Source organism: Triticum aestivum, chromosome 6A (assembly GCF_018294505.1).
Source record: "Triticum aestivum cultivar Chinese Spring chromosome 6A, IWGSC CS RefSeq v2.1, whole genome shotgun sequence".
Taxonomy (NCBI): domain Eukaryota; kingdom Viridiplantae; phylum Streptophyta; class Magnoliopsida; order Poales; family Poaceae; genus Triticum; species Triticum aestivum.
The window spans coordinates 493,341,201-493,357,969 of NC_057809.1; the positions used below are offsets into that span (position 1 = coordinate 493,341,201).

At 46.2% G+C, this 16,769-nt stretch overlaps 1 protein-coding gene across 1 annotated transcript; it reads left to right on the top strand.

Annotated features, from left to right (window-relative positions):
- The first annotated feature begins 10,414 nt into the window (after window positions 1-10,414).
- LOC123128067 (probable xyloglucan endotransglucosylase/hydrolase protein 30) lies at window positions 10,415-12,662 on the top strand. The gene is made up of 4 exons (XM_044547978.1): window positions 10,415-10,720; window positions 10,822-10,922; window positions 11,611-11,819; window positions 11,914-12,662. Exons 1-4 carry the CDS (start codon window positions 10,537-10,539, stop codon window positions 12,473-12,475), a joined length of 1,056 nt encoding a protein of 351 aa, XP_044403913.1. The 5' UTR covers window positions 10,415-10,536; the 3' UTR covers window positions 12,476-12,662.
- The last annotated feature ends 4,107 nt before the right edge of the window (window positions 12,663-16,769 follow it).

The following is a 16,769-nucleotide window of genomic DNA, read 5'->3' on the forward strand; positions in this document are numbered from 1 at the left end:
ATGCTGTGAGTTCTGCTTCCATAGTCGATCTGGTTAAGATCGTCTGCTTGCAAGACTTCCAGGAAACAGCACCACCACCAAGTGTGAAGACATGTCCACTTGTGGCTTTCATCTCATCAGCATCAGATATCCAATTCGAATCACTATACCCCTCAAGTACCGTCGGGTACCTAGAATACTGAATTCCATAGTTTGCAGTACCTTGCAAATAGCGCATCACTCGCTCAACAGAATGTCAATGCACATCTCCTGGATTGGAAAAAAACCGGCTCAGTTTGCACACAGCAAATGAGATGTCAGGACGAGTAGCACATGCTAGGTACATCAGTGAACCAACCACTTGAGAATATCTCAATTGATCTACAGCCGTGCCTTTGAATTTTCAAATCCGCACGCTAGGATCATATGGTGTTGCAGAAGGTTTGCAGTCCGAATATCCAAAACGGCTCAAAATCTTCTCAACATAGTGGGATTGCAAACGTGTAATTCCACCCTCAGAATTTCTCAGTAGATTGATGTTCAGGATAACATCAGCCACACCCAGGTCCTTCATCTCAAAGTTATGAGATAGAAAAGACTTGACCTCCTCAATTACCTTGAGATGGGTCCCAAATATCAGTATGTCATCGACATACAGACACAGTATAACTCCTTTGCCCCCACCATAGCGATAGTATACATATTTGTCAGCTTCGTTCACAACAAAGCCAGCAGATGTCAGAGTAGTGTTGAACTTCTCATGCCATTGCTTAGACGCTTGTTTCAGGCCATACAAAGATTTCACTAGCTTACACACCTTTCCTTCCTGACCATTTACTACAAAGCCATCCGGCTGTTGCATGTAAATTTCCTCGTCTAGCTCTCCGTTAAGGAAAGCCGTCTTAACATCCATCTGATGAACGAGAAGACCATGCGAGGCAGCCAAAGCGAGTAACACTTGAATGGTTGTCAGTCTAGCCACAGGTGAATAAGTGTCAAAGAAATCCTCTTCTTCTTTCCGGGTATAACCCTTGGTCACAAGCCTAGCCTTGTACTTCTCAACAGTACCATCGGGCCTAAGCTTCTTTTTGAACACCCACTTACATCCTAATGGTCAACAACCATAAGGACGATCAGTGATTTCCCATGTCCCGTTAGCCAAGATGGAATCCATCTCGCTGCGGACCGCATCCTTCCAGTAGTCAGCATTCGGAGATGCATAAGCTTCTGAAATGGAAATGGGAGTATCATCATCCACGAGGTACACGAGGAAATCATCACCAAAGGACTTTGCAGTCCTCTGTCTCTTGCTCCTGACAGGAGCTTCGTCGTCATCCTCCGTGGAACTCGTATCACTTTTATGTTCATAATATTCCATCGGAATAGCAGGTTCAGGAGTCTCATCAAATTCCAGTCTAGAATTGCTTTGCATATCTCTCATGGGGAAAATATCCTCAAAGAATGTAGCATCCCTAGACTCTATAATTGTACCGACCTTCTGGTCAGGTACCTCAGATTTCACCACTAGAAATCTATAGCCAACGCTATGCTTGGCATAGCCAAGAAAAACATAGTCCACGGTCTTTGGTCCCAACTTGCGCTTTTTGATTATCGGCACATTGACTTTCGCCAAACAGCCCCAAGTGCGCAAGTAAGAAAGTGTAGTTCTTTTCTTTTCCCATTGCTCATAGGGAGTAGTCCCATTATCCTTTGTGGGAACTTTATTCAGGACATGACAGGATGTCAATACGGCCTCCCCCCACCATGCCTTGGATAAACCCGATGTATATCTAACATGGCGTTAACCAAATCAGTTAGAGTACGGTTTTTCCGTTCGGCAACCCCATTTGACTGGGGTGAGTCGGGAGGCGTCCTCTCATGAATAATACCATGTTCCGCACAGAATAAATCGAACTCATTAGAAAAGTACTCTCCACCATGATCAGACCGGACTCGTTTTATTTTCTTCTCAAGTTGGTTCTCAACTTCAGCCTTATAGACTTTAAAGTAGTGTAGAGCCTCATCCTTAGTATTTAACAAATACACATAGCAGAATCTAGTGGAATCATCAATCAGAGTCATGAAGTATTTCTTTCCATCTTTAGTCAACACACCATTCATCTCACAGAGATCTGAATGTATGAGCTCTAGAGGTGCCAGGTGTCTCTCCTTCGCAATCTTGTGAGGCTTACGAGGTTGCTTAGCTTGCACACATGCATGGCACTTAGAGCTTTTGGCTAAAGTGAAACTCAGGATTAAGTCCATCTTAGCTAGCCGCGTCATACAACCGAAATTTATGTGACAAAGACATGAGTGCCAAATCTCAGATTCGTTCACATTAGAATGAATTTGGTTCACGACTTTATTACAGAAATCCTCCAGGGAAAGGCGGAACTAACCACCACAATCATATCCTTTTCCAACAAATAGTCCATACCGAGATACGACTACTTTGTTAGACTCAAATACTAACTTAAACCCTTCTTTACATAGAAGGGAGCCACTAACGAGATTCTTCTTTATGGCGGGGACATGCTGCACGTTCTTCAGTTGCATGATCTTTCCCGAAGTAAACTTCAGATCTACTGTGCCAACACCATGAACAGAAGAATGCGAGCCATTCCCCATCAGGACGGAACAATCTCGTGCGACCTGGTAGGAAGAAAACAAAGACACATCAGCACACACATGAATATTGGCCCCAGTGTCAATCCACCAATCGGTGGACTGACAAACTGAAAGTATGGTAAACAGATTACCATACCCAGATGCTGCATCATTGTTGCTTAGAGTGACATTCACAGACTTAGAGTCCTGTGCTGGCTTCTTGTACTTGTTTGGGCACTTGTTTGCCCAATGTTCATCTGAACCACAAGTAAAGCAGTCGTCTCTCTTTTTGTCTTTCTTCTTACCCTTCTTCTTAAAGGTAGTATTCTGCTGGACAGAGTTCTTTCCCTTGAACTTGTGGAAGTTCTTCTGCACCACATTGGCGCTAGAAGAACCCTCTGCCCCTTTCACGTGTGAGTCCTTTGCTCTCGAGTTCTGCTCAACACTGAGATGACCAATGACATCCTCAACAGAGAATTCACGTCTCAAGTGCTTGAGAGAAGTAGCAAAATTCCTCCAACTAGGAGGGAGTTTTGCAATAATGCACTGTATCTCATGAGCCTGGTCCAATACAGTACGGTTATCAACCATCCTTTAATCATGGAACTGCTCCATGGCATACAGCTCACTGCCAGCATCAGTTGCGCCGAATTTGACTTCGAGCGCATCCCACAAGTTTTTGGCAACGCCCATATGAATATATGCATCAACCAACTTGTCTCCAATCACACTCAGAACTGCTCCCAAAAAGATTGTGGTTGCCTCCCTAAACGCCTTCTCCTGATCAGGAGCAATCATTTCTGTGAGGGACACACCACCAACCCAGAACACGTTCATCGCTGTGAGCCACAAGGTGGTCCTAGTCTGCCAACGCTTAAAATGCGTCCCGGTAAACTTTTCCGGTTTCAGAGTAGCAGCAAAGCCTTGAATCGAAAAGTGCCTAAAATAAGGTTTTTGGATTGCTGGAAATATTAGCACTTTTCCGATTAGACTTATCACGAGTAAACAGTAAGCATGGCATAAAAGGTATGCATCTCATAGCAATACCTAAGCATACTAGCACGTACAGAACGTAGAATCGAACCTTCTATGAGCAGCACATATACGGCTAGCATAAGTATGAGTAAACGAGGGATCGATGAACAGATCATACCCTCCGGTTGGCCAGGCCAACGCGGCGGCTGCAGCAGCAGCCTCGGCGTCGTCCGTGGCCTTCTTCTTAGCGGCGGCGGCCATGGTGTCGATGTAGAGGAAGTAGTGGAAGCAGAGGCGAACAGCGTTGGGGACGGATAGGGAGCAGTCGCGTCGAGACGCTCCCCAAAAACCTTATTGCCGTTCTCCCGGGCAGGATCTCGAACGACAGGGTTCCGGAGGCACCTGCTCTCCCGACCGGCGGTGCACGCGGTCGTCGGGATGGGATCGCCGGAGACAGCACGGTGTGAGGAACAGTAGATGACGGCTAGGTCACGCGAGAGGGAGTGAGTGAACCGAACTAGGTTACTTCACTGACCAGAGCCTTCTTATATAGTCCGTAAGAAAGAAAGTCGTGGGCCTTGCGGAGGCCCGCTACCGAGTCGGCCCACTCCTGGCAAGGGAGTCGTTGTTCCCGGCAAGGGGCCAACGAATCACGGCAACGAGGGTCCCGGCAAGGGTCGCACCCCTGGCAAGGGGTCGACGAATCCCGGCAACGCAAGTGAGCCCACAGTCCAACATCTTGGACAGTGGCCCACATGTTAGCGACTCGTTAATTAATCCCTGATTAATTAATTCATTCCCGAGCGGCAAAAATAAGCTTCGGCTCATTCCCGCAATCCGGCGCGCGCGTCGTGATGAGGCGTGGCGAGGCGGGCGGCGGCGGAGGAGGAGCGCGCGTGTACCACTCCTCTTCCCAAGCTCTCAATGGCAAGTGGTAGAGCAGCCCTTATAAAAGGGTCTCAATTCTCAACTATGCTCAACTAGTAAGGTGGGACTAAACTTCTCACCGCCTGCCATCTCATACATGGGCCTCAAGATTAATCAGGGATTAGTGTCTTATATGGGCGTAAGCCCATCCATAATCCGGCACGGAGCTCCGCATGATATGTTTAATGGCGCCTTAATCGGGGTGTTAAGCTGCTCCGGCAAACCACAGTTCCAAAGCACAGCACCCACTGCTGGACGCCTGCGACGGTGGGTCCGTCTCCACGTGATATTGCTCTCTAGCTTCTCTTTGTTGTGTGTGCCCGGCCTCAATAATCCAATTTCTGAAATCTTATCCGCTTATCCCTGACCCATGAGTGACCGGGTGGTGCTGCGTAGTGTCATGTGCCCCGAAATTGTTTAGTGTGGTACATATATCTTGGTCCAGACTTGAATTAGTTGTGCATAGTTTGTCCTAAATGCTACATATATCTTGGTCACATGGCAATTTTTCGATATTGTTTCACTTTTCTAAAAAAAAAGTTGTTTTCTACATGCACATGCCAATTTTTTTAAAGAATAAAAAAAATCTCCTGATCACATGGTGAATTCATAAATAAAATCTCGTTCACAAAAATGGCAATTTTAGGTCTTTTTGTAATGTTCGCATGACAAGCTTTTTTAGGGATTTTGCTCCCTTATTCATTACAATCTTTGGAAATGTTTCTACTTTTCTCACATGGCAGTTTTATAATTTTTTTTATTTTCCATTTTTCAAAGAAAAATCATTTTTGCAATTTTTTATGGCAAACATATTTTTTAGGCAATGGTAAAATTATTGTACACACCATGGCAAACTAAATTGCACAACCACGGTGATTTTATTTGAGCATACCATGGTTAATCATTTTAGACCATGGCAAATTTATTAAACAAACAATGATCAAACAATTTTTGTACCACGGCAAATTATTTTTGAACATTCCATAGCAAAATTTATTGAACATGCCATGACTAGTTATTTGGACCTACCTTGGTAAATTATGTGACTATTTTACAATATTCATTTTAATAATTTGTTGCCGTTATCTCATGAAAACATTTTTTTGGGTGTAAATCTGGCTATGTGATGACAAGAAACCATGTTTTCAATTTTTGCAATGCTCTTTGAGAAACAATTTTCCCTTTAAGTTGCCATGTGAACATGACTATTTCATAAATCTTAGCATGATTTTTTAGTAATTATGTTTTCTTTCTTTTGTAAAATTGCCGTGTGGTTTTCATTATGTGTATTTTTCTACATACAAATTTGCAATTACTTGTTATATATCATGGAATTTTTGTGTTATTATTTTGACATGTTTCTTGTTTTTTTAGTTGTTTGGATTGCTTACCACATGTGTCACGTGGTTGACATCTTTCTTGTAGTACTGACTATTTTTTTATCTACATCATGGCAAATCTTTTTTTTAGTTTTTTAGAAATAGTTCGCAAAGGGAATGATGATTGGGCAGGAAGTCACACCGAAACGCATGTCTGGCTGTTTATGGGTTCACACTGGCAACCTCTTCCAATGCACAGGTGTTTAGATGGGGTGCTAGGTACATTAAAAAGTTTAGCAACTAAAATCCTCAATGCATAGATGCTTAGTTTGTTGTTCTAAGCTTCATTCATTTAATTGTTTTAACAACTAAACCCTTTTATGCATAGGGCAAACTTCTTTCATACAAGTGTTTTGCATAGGTCCGCGTACTTGGCATTGATTCTTTATGTGGCCAACAAAATCCTCTCTCTTCTCTTAACTACCTTGCCACATCGGATTGTTTTGTCTATGTGGCATATTTAGCATCTATACATTCTTGGAGCACTGGGAAGGGCCTCATAGCAAACCAAAACATTCGCTCGATATCAACCCTCCCAGAGGGAACCGATCGTTCGCGTCAGCCTCCGCCAATGGTAGTTGGATATTAGCATCCTAGTTTTATATCTATGTACTCCCTCCGTTGCTAAATATAAGTTTTTTTAAAGATTTTAATAATGAACTACATACGAAGCAAAATAAGTGAATCTACACTATAAAATATGCGTGTATATATCTATATGTAGTTTGTATTGAAATCTCTAAAAAAGACTTATATTTAAAACGGAGGAAGTATGTATGTTGGCATGCTTGCAGTAATCGAAGACTTAAACAGATGGGTCGTGGTAGTTTGAAGAAAAATAGAAAAGTCCGGAAGAGCATCTCCGACGAAGCATGTACGAAGTATACATACATATTGAAAGAAAGAAAGGTACTAACAAGAATTAGTCGACAGGAAAATAATTAGGTCAGTCGGTTTTTTCTGGATCGTCCGTTGTAAAGCCACAACCAAATGCTTTCTTCCATCTCCTGCCCTCCCTTACTTCTTCCCTAAACCGTGCATGGCCACTAGTTGACCTCCGTCGACCACGGCCGGCAGCACTTCCGTGCCAGCCTTCCTGCCCCTCCCCCTTACTGCCGCCCACCGTTGTGTTGGTGCCACCCTCGACCGGTGCACCAACGGAATCTTTCCCGGCGAACCTGCACACAACCCCTCCCATGCCCATCGCGAGAATATCTCTTGATACCAACTCTCATATGCTCCCATTTAAAATAAGTATGTAAATAGTTACTTTTTTGCTTTTGTCTTTTTGTAACACTATTTATGCTAGATTTATCTTTTTTGTTACTCAATGCGTCTTTTGAGGTTGGATTTTTTAGAGGTTGTAGACATATGCATTGTAAACATTCGTATATACAATCAGAAAATTTAAGACATTTATACTTGTTTTTGGAAGTAGGATAATGTGAGCATTTAAGGGATAGCATCACTTGATACGTACCCCCCCCCCTCCCCCCCGCTCCGAACCATCAAATTTCAAACTTGTCATGGTTAGCTCGCCGCCGACTACTGCTCATTTTTGGCTGGGCCTCATTTAAGGGGTGGCCCCGGGCATCATTACTCTCTCCTTGCCGCTGCGCCATGTCGTTTGCTTTCTTCCCCTACGGATTCAACATACCCAAATGCAAAAAATCGCACAACTTACATTAGGTGATTTGAGAAAGAAAGAAAATGTGTGGTAGCTAAGCAATTTGGTCATCGAGTCTCATGCGAGGGCGTCAAGTCGTGCCTGCTACCGACACATGTTACACAGTGGCTCTCGTGGAGGTCTCACGTCTAGCCTGTTGCTGTTGGATTGAAGGTGGTGCGATAGTGGCGGGAGGCAGGCGGTATGAGACGTCTGTCTTCCGGTGTCTTCTCCAGAGGTATTCGGTTATCGAGGTGTCGATAGCTCAATAAGGGATGATGGTACATACGGCTTCGACGACGACTTTATGCACTCTGGTGAAAACACATGATCTCTGAGTAGGATACGTCGAGGCGCGCCTGCATCATGTCCTGAAGTTGGTGGATTCAAGCTTGGCTTCGGGATGAGAATCCGGAGTTTAACCTTGTGTTGGACTTGCCATCAGCGGCGTACGTGCAGCTATTCCTTCTTGAAAGCATATCCTAAGAGTTGTGCATTTTTTGTTTTGATTTCGTTTTGTATCATAGGGTTAGTGACTCTTTTTTTGTTGTTGAGTTGTTTGGATTGCTTACCACATGTGTCACGTGGTAGGGTTAGTGACTATATGATGGAGTTAGTGTCGCAAGGCATGCGGCCTTGAGTTTTCTTTTCGCTTTTTCTCCGGGTCGATGTTGTTCAGCTGCTGGATTTTGCAACTGTGTGCATCGACTGATGAAGAGGATGGGGTTACCCTACTTTTGGAAGAAAAAGCAAAACAATTTGGTGATAGTTGCAACTCTTATCTCCTCTACTGGTAACCTGGCTTCCATGCCAATAAATTCCGTCGACCAATATACAGAATCAAAGTATCAAACCATGCATGGTGCGCGTTCATCGCTATGCAGAGCCCTGCCATTCTGGCAGCGTCTTGGGTCAGACACCCATTACTGGTCGTGCGCACGAGAGGCTGCAGGCTATAAAACGAAAAACCGCACCCAGTTCACCCACACATAGGCAAACCTGCTCGGCAAACCTCCCCGTAATCCATGCCATTGCCACGCCCGTGAACGGAACCAGCACAACAGCAGGACATGAATACATGACCTCGACGATTTCGCCCATTTTCACGGGGCAAAAGAGGCGGGAGCGCGCGCGGCGCAGCAAGCGGCTGCCCGATCGATGCGAACCCGACGAATCGGCCAGCGGGAGCGACCGGAGAGCCGCGGGGTCCGGACGCGGGAGCGCGAGACCCCGCGCGGGCGACACTGTACATGTCTGGCCGGCGAGCGTGCGTGCGTGCGTATGCGCCTTCGTTTGGAGACGGCGCACATGAGAAAGAGGACCGCTGTCTGTCGGGGACGAGCACTGGTCATGTCGTGTGCTGCTCCTCCGCGGCCATTTTCTTATTGGGCCTCCGGCGGCGTTGGATACTCTGCATATTTTAATGCTCCATGATTTATTATTACTTGATTGGCTGCCATGGGTTGAGGAGCCATGTCGTCCAAGCCTATCCTACTGACCACATGACCAGTCCATGCACGCACACGGCTGTTGGCAGCTGTGAGCGGATCAGACCGGCCCCGGATACACATCTCGCAACGGTTGCGCCGGGAACGTGTGATTTCGGCTACTTATTAATGTGCATGCACAGTTTAAGAGGGTGATTGGATACGTTTTAGTTCCATTATTAAAAGTAGTGGGAATAAAACTTGCTAGCCTCATTCATGTTTGGATCCAAATACTAAAGAGACTAAAATCAAAGTATTGATCATTTATTATCTTTCAAACGCTCCAATTCAGAAATCGCATGTGTTAAAGAAGAGGAATTAAATGAGGAGAGAGAGGGCTAATACATATTTTAATAAATTTTCTGTGACTAAAATTTTTTAGCCTCAAGACTAGTCCTAGCCTCTCTTTAGTCAGGGGTGCTTGAACTTTAGTCTCTAAAAAAACTATTTTTAGTCAGACTAAAACTAGTCCCTTTATCCAAGCACCCTCTGGAAGCTTTGCCCGTCACGACGGAGCAGTGGCGTGCTACAGGACGCAACCGAACAAACCGGTCAGAAAGGAGAGAGAACGTAAGGTCGTGGTTGTCGCACAGCTGGTGTCTCGTTGGACACGCAGCGCGGCAGGTGGATGACAGCACGCCGCCGACCAGTCCTACTCGGAGGCCGGAGCAGAGGCATACATCGGTCAAATCTGGACGACGCAGTCGTTGGCCCAACCGCTCCCTTCACGCCACCTCCACTGCCCGCCCGTGGCAACTCCCGCGAGAAAATCTCATCAGTAACGGCGGCGATCCGCCATTAATCTGCAAACAGTAACACGCCATATTCTTCGAGGAGCGAGCACCGATCTCTTCCGACCCGAGCTAATCTACGGAAGCACGTCGCATGACCATCCATAAAAATCTCCCGACTCCAAGCGTTCGTCCTACGTACCCCTGCGAATAATCATCATATTTCAACCACTGCGCCGGTCCATTGCCTGGGCAGCAGCAGCAGCACTGACGCTGTGCGTGCATAGTGGCGTGATCGCGCTGCATGAGGCGAGGCAGGACAGGGCAGGGCGAGGCGGACACGCCAATTAGGGCCATGCCAAGCCAAGCCCCATCCATCACCACTCACCAGCAAAGCTTAGCTGGTGTTACCCACCACCATCCCTTTTTCCTGTTGAGCTCATAAACTCCTCCTCTCTCGGCCGCCCCCTCCTCTTTTTTGCCTAAGCACATAGGGCCACGGCGGTGGGCCCGTTTCTCCGCCGCGAGACGACGGCCCTACGCGTCACGGAACGGGCCAGCTCAGCACGCGCGGTGCGACCCAGCGTAAGTGGCCGCGGCATAGGATGGGTGGTCTCTCCCCGCCCGGTTCCTTCTCAGAGTGGTACCGCGTATATAACCGGCGGGCGGAAAGGTCATTAGGCAGAACCCGGGGAGCGCGTGAGGTTTTGGTTCTTGAATCTTGAGAGGGGAAAGAGAAAGAAAGGAAGAGAGGGGACGCCGTGAGAGCACCAGCCAGGGCAGCAATGGCGATGAAGGCTGGGTTCTTGGCGGCGGCGGCGGCGTGCGTCTGCCTGGCGGCGGCGGCCGCCGCCTTCGACGTGCCGACCGTGGCCTTCGAGGAAGGCTTCTCGCCGCTGTTCGGGGACGGCAACCTCGTCCGCGCGCGGGATGACAGGGCCGCCCGCCTCCTGCTCGATCGCCGCTCCGGTAACCCATCGATTCCTTACTTTTTACCTACCTGAAACCCTCCCTTGTTTCCCTATGTTCTTCCTGTTCTTATGGCGCGGCGCTCTTTGGATCACACGCAGGTTCGGGATTCATCTCCTCGGATTACTACCTGCATGGCTTCTTCAGCGCGTCCATCAAGCTGCCCAGGGACTACACGGCCGGCGTCGTCGTCGCCTTCTACGTGAGTGCTCCAACCCCGCTCCGATTAATTACTTCGCGAACGTTTCCTGTCCAACTTAATCAAGCAACGGTTTCAGCTTAGCTTACTATCATCCGTTAATGTTAATCCATGGCGTTGTTCCCAACCGTTGGGTCTCTTCTTCGTCAATCGTCACATGGCGTGTCAGCTACTAGTAGTAGCTGAGATTTACTACCTGCCACTGCTGTCTTAAAGAGGAAAAACCATGGCAAGTTGCACACCATGCTCTCTGGCCGTGGTGAGTGTGGTGACACACAGAGAGAGAGAGAGAGAGTAGGCAGGCAACAGGGCGTGCCACATGGGCTTTGTTCGTTTTCGGGCCTTCACGGCCACAAAAGTCTGCGCCGCCTGCTCGCCCGGAATAAATGTTGCCATCCATTCCATCCCTGTCACGCGCTCTCACCCCTCCGCATTCATCAGCCTCACCTACTAGTCAAAAACAAAACAAAGTTATTACTACTAATACGTCAGAGTATACGAGGGAGAACGAGTCAATAGTAACGGTACGTTTTTTGTGCACAAGAAGCCAGTGAATAGATGGAGGGAGTAACGTACAGTACATATTTGGTATGGATAGATTGCACAAACACGTTACAGTTCTAAAGATAGTACTGCTGTGTATGTATAATAAACTTAACAATGGTGGTATTTTGTTGTTGTGGCGTTGCAGCTGTCGAACGGGGACGTGTACGAGAAGACGCACGACGAGCTGGACTTCGAGTTCCTGGGCAGCCGGTGGGGCGGGCAGTGGCGGGTGCAGACCAACGTGTACGGCAACGGCAGCACCAGCCGCGGCCGGGAGGAGCGCTACCTCCTCCCCTTCGACCCCACCCTCGAGGCCCACCGCTACTCCATCCTCTGGGCCCCCACCCACATCATGTACGTACGCATCAGCACTCTCACCGCACGTATAGACTGTACAATACAAAGTGCATGGCATGGCCACTGACGATGCGCGCGCGCGTACGTGCAGATTCTACGTGGACGACACGCCGATCCGGGAGGTGGTCCGGCACCCCGGCATGGGCGGGGACTTCCCGGCGAAGCCCATGGCGGTGTACGCCACCATCTGGGACGGCTCCGCCTGGGCCACGGAGGGCGGCAAGTACAAGGTCAACTACAAGTACGCGCCCTTCGCCTCCGACTTCTCCGACCTCTCCCTCCTCGGCTGCCGCGCCGCCGCCGCCGCCGACCCGGCGGCGCTGCGCCTCGGGAGGAGCAGCGACGCCGCCGCCGCCGGCTGCGACCTCCTGGGGCTCTTGACGGCCGACTACGCGGTCATGACCCCGCAGAAGCGCGCCGCCATGCGCGCGTTCCGGGCGCGCCGGATGACCTACACGGTGTGCTACGACGCGGCGCGGTACGCGGCCGGCCCGTTCCCGGAGTGCGACAACTCGGAGGAGGAGAGGGGCGCGTTCTGGGCGTGGGGCGAGTCCAAGACCGTGGTCATGAAGGCGCGCGGCCGCGGGCGCCGCGGCCGGGGGAGCAGGGCCGGCGCCGGAGCGAGGGGGCGCGCCGGCGCGGCGAGCAGCTGAGCTCTTACCTGACAGGATACTAATGGCTATGGATTTGATTGATTTTTGGGCGGCGTTATATGATTTCGGTGCCTCTGTATAGGTTGGTCGTAGGGATTAGTAGCTCATTGTTTTTTACTACTAGGAGTATTACTATTCTTTGATTCGTTGGGTGGCAGCTAATAATATGATCAGGTTATTATTACTATGGCTACTTTCAGCTTCAGTTTCCTCCAAAGGCACCATTTTCAGAAAGATTTTGTTCCAGTGCTCGACAAGATCACAACTTCACAATACCCTATAGCCTACACAGAAGTAATCAAATCATGTCGCCCCTATAAGGTACCCGACATTTCAAAGCATGTAGAGCAATATTAATCACGGGATTTCGAGGTCTGTGTAGCCGGTGCTTGGAGGATCACGGACAGCACGGTGACAACCCGGAGATTTTTGGTGTTTTGCGCTAGGTATAGCTTTATTCGCCCGTTCAGTTCATGCAGAGCACAGTGTGTCCCGCTCCTACTGTTACTACTAGCAACTAGGTGCTGGATTGTCCACTGCCTCCTGTATCCGAGAGATTCGATAAGGCCTCCTTTGAATCAAACGAGCCCTGTAGGACTTTTGAGGATTGAAATATTTAGTTTTATTTACATTGATTCTTTGATTCATAGGACTGGATCCCATAGAAATATTTTCTATGAATTTTTTTGTACTTTTACATTTCATAGAAAATCTAACATCCACTTCAATCACCTTCTATATTTTCTTTATTTCTTCGATGGCATCAAACACTTCTTACTAACCCTATAGGATCCAAATGGGCATGTGATTCCAACCCTAAGTTTCTATTCCCTCATTTTTTAAATCCTGCAAATCAAAGAGGACCTAAAAGTGAAGGACCAGGCGTTCCTCTCGTGAACACTTTGTTCGCGCTGAGAGGACTGACCTGATAAGGCCTTCTTTGGTTTGAAGGAATTTTATAGATTTTTCGTAGGATAGGATTTTTATAGGAAAAATTCCTTCAGAGCTCTTTGGTTTGTAGGAATGAAATCCTGTTCATATGGAGGAATTCTTCTTATCCTTCACATTTCATAGGAAAATAAACATTAACCTAGACTCGATGAAAAAAAAAATTATGATATGAATCAAAGGACATCTCATTTTCTATTTCTATGCATAGGATTTAAGATGCATGTCATCTCATTTCCTATGACTTTCCTATTCCTATAATTTTTTAATCCTATGAACCAAAGGAGGCCTAAACCTCCCATAGGAATAGGAATCGCTCGACTTGCGTGAACGCTTGGTTCGCACTGGGAGGACCGACCTGGCGGATCTCCCATGGAACTAGGAGTAGCGCACGCTGGTGGCCCAGGCGTACTTCTCGATGAACCATCCAATTAAGGATCTAAAATGGGCCACACACAGGCTCAACTTAAGCAATATCAGCCCTTCAAGCTAGGATTTACAATTGAAATGAAAATAGCTAAAAAAACATACAAAAAAGTCGCCACGACCCAGATGCTTGTAAAAAAAGTGGCAGCACAAGTTAACTTTAGATGTCAGGGGAACACATCCTAAGTTTACATCGCGAAAATAATTTGAAATGACCGTGTCAACAAAATATATAGTTTCCATGGCAAAAATGCGTTCAAATTGCATGTTATACGAGGACGTGGAGTTTCTAAACAGTAAAATCACATACTTTCACAAATATTTGTTGTGCATGTAAAATTTCATTGCAAAATCACATTGGTGAAAGGCGTGGTAAAAAAACAAATTCAATACTCTGAAAATGTTATTTACAAAAGCATTTTGGAGCCTCGATTTTGTTTTTTTGGTACGACTTCCACCAATGCGATTTCGTGATGAAATTTTGCGTGAGCGCCAAACATTTGGAAAAGTATGTCACAAAAAAATTTCAGAATTTTTTGAATTTTTTTTGTATTTTTTTGATTTTACTGTTCACACCAGGAGCATTTGCTCCTGGGTGTAGGAAGGCACTTTCTGTTATACGATGACTATTATTCAAAACAAGTTGCCATGACAAATAAAACTGCCATGTTTAACCAGTAAAATTGACATGATCTAATAAACAGTGACATGCTACCTACAATAAAACTATCATGATCTAATTATTAAAATTGTCTTGTTCTAAATAATAAAAATGCCATGCTATCTATAATAAAACTACCATGGTCTAATTAAAAATAAATTGTCTTGTACGCTGCAGTAACCACACACCCACCTCACCCCATCTGATTTATTTCATCTTTTTCTGTCTTTTCTTCTTTCTTCCTTATTCTTATCTTATTTCTTTTTTCCGGCTCCTTTTTTTCTCTTTTTTTGGAACGGTTTTCTTCACTTTTCTTCTTTCTTATTTTTCCTTTTTCTTTTCTCTATTATTATTATATATGCGTGAAGTTGTTCCGAATTCATGTTTTTTTTCAAAATTATGAACTTTTTAATTCGCGAACTTTTTCTTCAAAATTGGTGATTTTTTCAAAAATGTGTTGACGTTTTTTCTAATTCTTATTTTTAAAACAGATGAAGTTTTGTGAAAAATGAACTTTTTGTAAAATTGATGTACTTTTTTCAAATTTATGAACTTTTCTTCAAAAACAATGAACATTCTTCAAATTTGTGAACTTTTCTTCAAATCTATGAACTTTTTCAAAATGGTTGAACTTTTCATCCAAATTGATGAAATTTCTTTTCAAACGTTGAAGATTTGTTTTGCAAATTCATGATTTTTTTTCAAATCCTTGAACTCAAAATCCGGCCCTTTTTTCTAAGAACAGCAGTACAAACTGTAGCAAACCTGTAAGTTTCTTTTTTCTGAGAAAATCAGTAAAAATTGTTGTAGTTTTTTAGCAGAGAAAAAACAAGTGATCTAGCGGGAGTCAACGATCGAGTAGGCGGCTAGCGAGCGAGAGGGCGGGAGCCATGCAAGCGACGTTGTGGGCAAACGGGGCACACCCCTCCTGCAAGCTGGGCCGACTCATCTACAGTATCTTTTTTCCTTCTGATTTTAACCCGCGAAAAATTATGCATGTAGGGTATTTGGGATTCAAACCGGCGACTTCAAGGTTCAAAGTACGTTGCAGTAACCGACCAACCACCCTCATTTTACATGATTACTTACATATTTTTAAGTCATTTCTTCCTTATTATTTTTACAACTGTTAAGGTGATTGGCGATTTTACGAGCCGTCCATCCAGCCTGATCTAATGGTGGGAAAATAGGAGTTACGAGGAGTTACAAAACTTAAATTACAGGAAATTACATATAAGGTGAGACCGGTACATAATTTTAGTGGGACCAATTAGGATTTTAAAGGGTAGATTCGTCTCTTTTTTTTTGAAAATTTCCGCTCGCAGTATGTTTATTCGTCTCAACCCCCGATCTAGTCTCATCCCCGATCCACTCGTCTCCTCTCACCACGGTGTCCGCCGCTTGCCACGCCGTGGACTGCCGGTTCCTCCCCGCCAAGAGCCCCGCCCCGCCCACCATAGTCCTTCGTCGCCGGATGTGCCCTGCGCGAGTCCTTCGCCGCCGGATGTGCGTCGCCAAGAGCTCCGCCCCGCGCCAGCCCTTCCTTGCCGGATCCCTGTCCAGCGCGGCCAGCCCTCCGTCGCCGGATCTGCGCCGTCAAGAGCCCCTCTGCACGGGCACCACAGCTGGATCCCGACCCCGCGGCAGTCCTCCCTCGCCTGTTGTGGCCCCGCCTGGAATGTGTCAGCGCACCCCCCCCCCCCCCTCCTACTAGTTGCGAGCGTAGTGGTTTCATACGGAGAGTTCATGACATTTTGTTTCTTTGCTTCTGTGGATCACTTAAACGGGATTAGCTGACTTGAACCTCGCCAGATTAAATTCATTTACACTGATTTCGTTTATATTTTCTCTGCCAAGTGAAGTGATTAATATTGTTACTGATGCTAGACAGAATCGGAATGTCGTATTCCTTAAACTGGACGTTGATGAGCTAGGCAGTTTTACGGATATCTCGCAAACACCGTAGATTATTACCTTTTGTATAGCGCCGTGTGGAGTAGCAAACTTGGGTTCAGAACCTTTGTGTTGTGAACCTTTGATTGTGCTTCATTTTGTAGTTAATGACGCTACACACACAGATTTATATAAACTATTTGGGTGTGTGTAATTTGTTGAACTGAAAATGGTCAAATAAAGCATGCCAGTGCATGTACATGTGTTTTAGAAAAAATGTACTGAACCCCACCTTTCCGTTTTTCATACCAATTTTTCAACCTTCCAACTTAACAAAATAACTTGCAAAATTTTGTGGCTCAAAAA

Coding starts and splice junctions, on each gene's coding strand:
- LOC123128067 (XM_044547978.1), top strand. CDS start 10,537: ATGGCGATGAAGGCTGGGTTCTTGGCGGCGGCGGCGGCGTGCGTCTGC. Junction 10,721..10,821: donor CCTGCTCGATCGCCGCTCCG/GTAACCCATCGA, acceptor GATCACACGCAG/GTTCGGGATTCATCTCCTCG. Junction 10,923..11,610: donor GCGTCGTCGTCGCCTTCTAC/GTGAGTGCTCCA, acceptor GTGGCGTTGCAG/CTGTCGAACGGGGACGTGTA.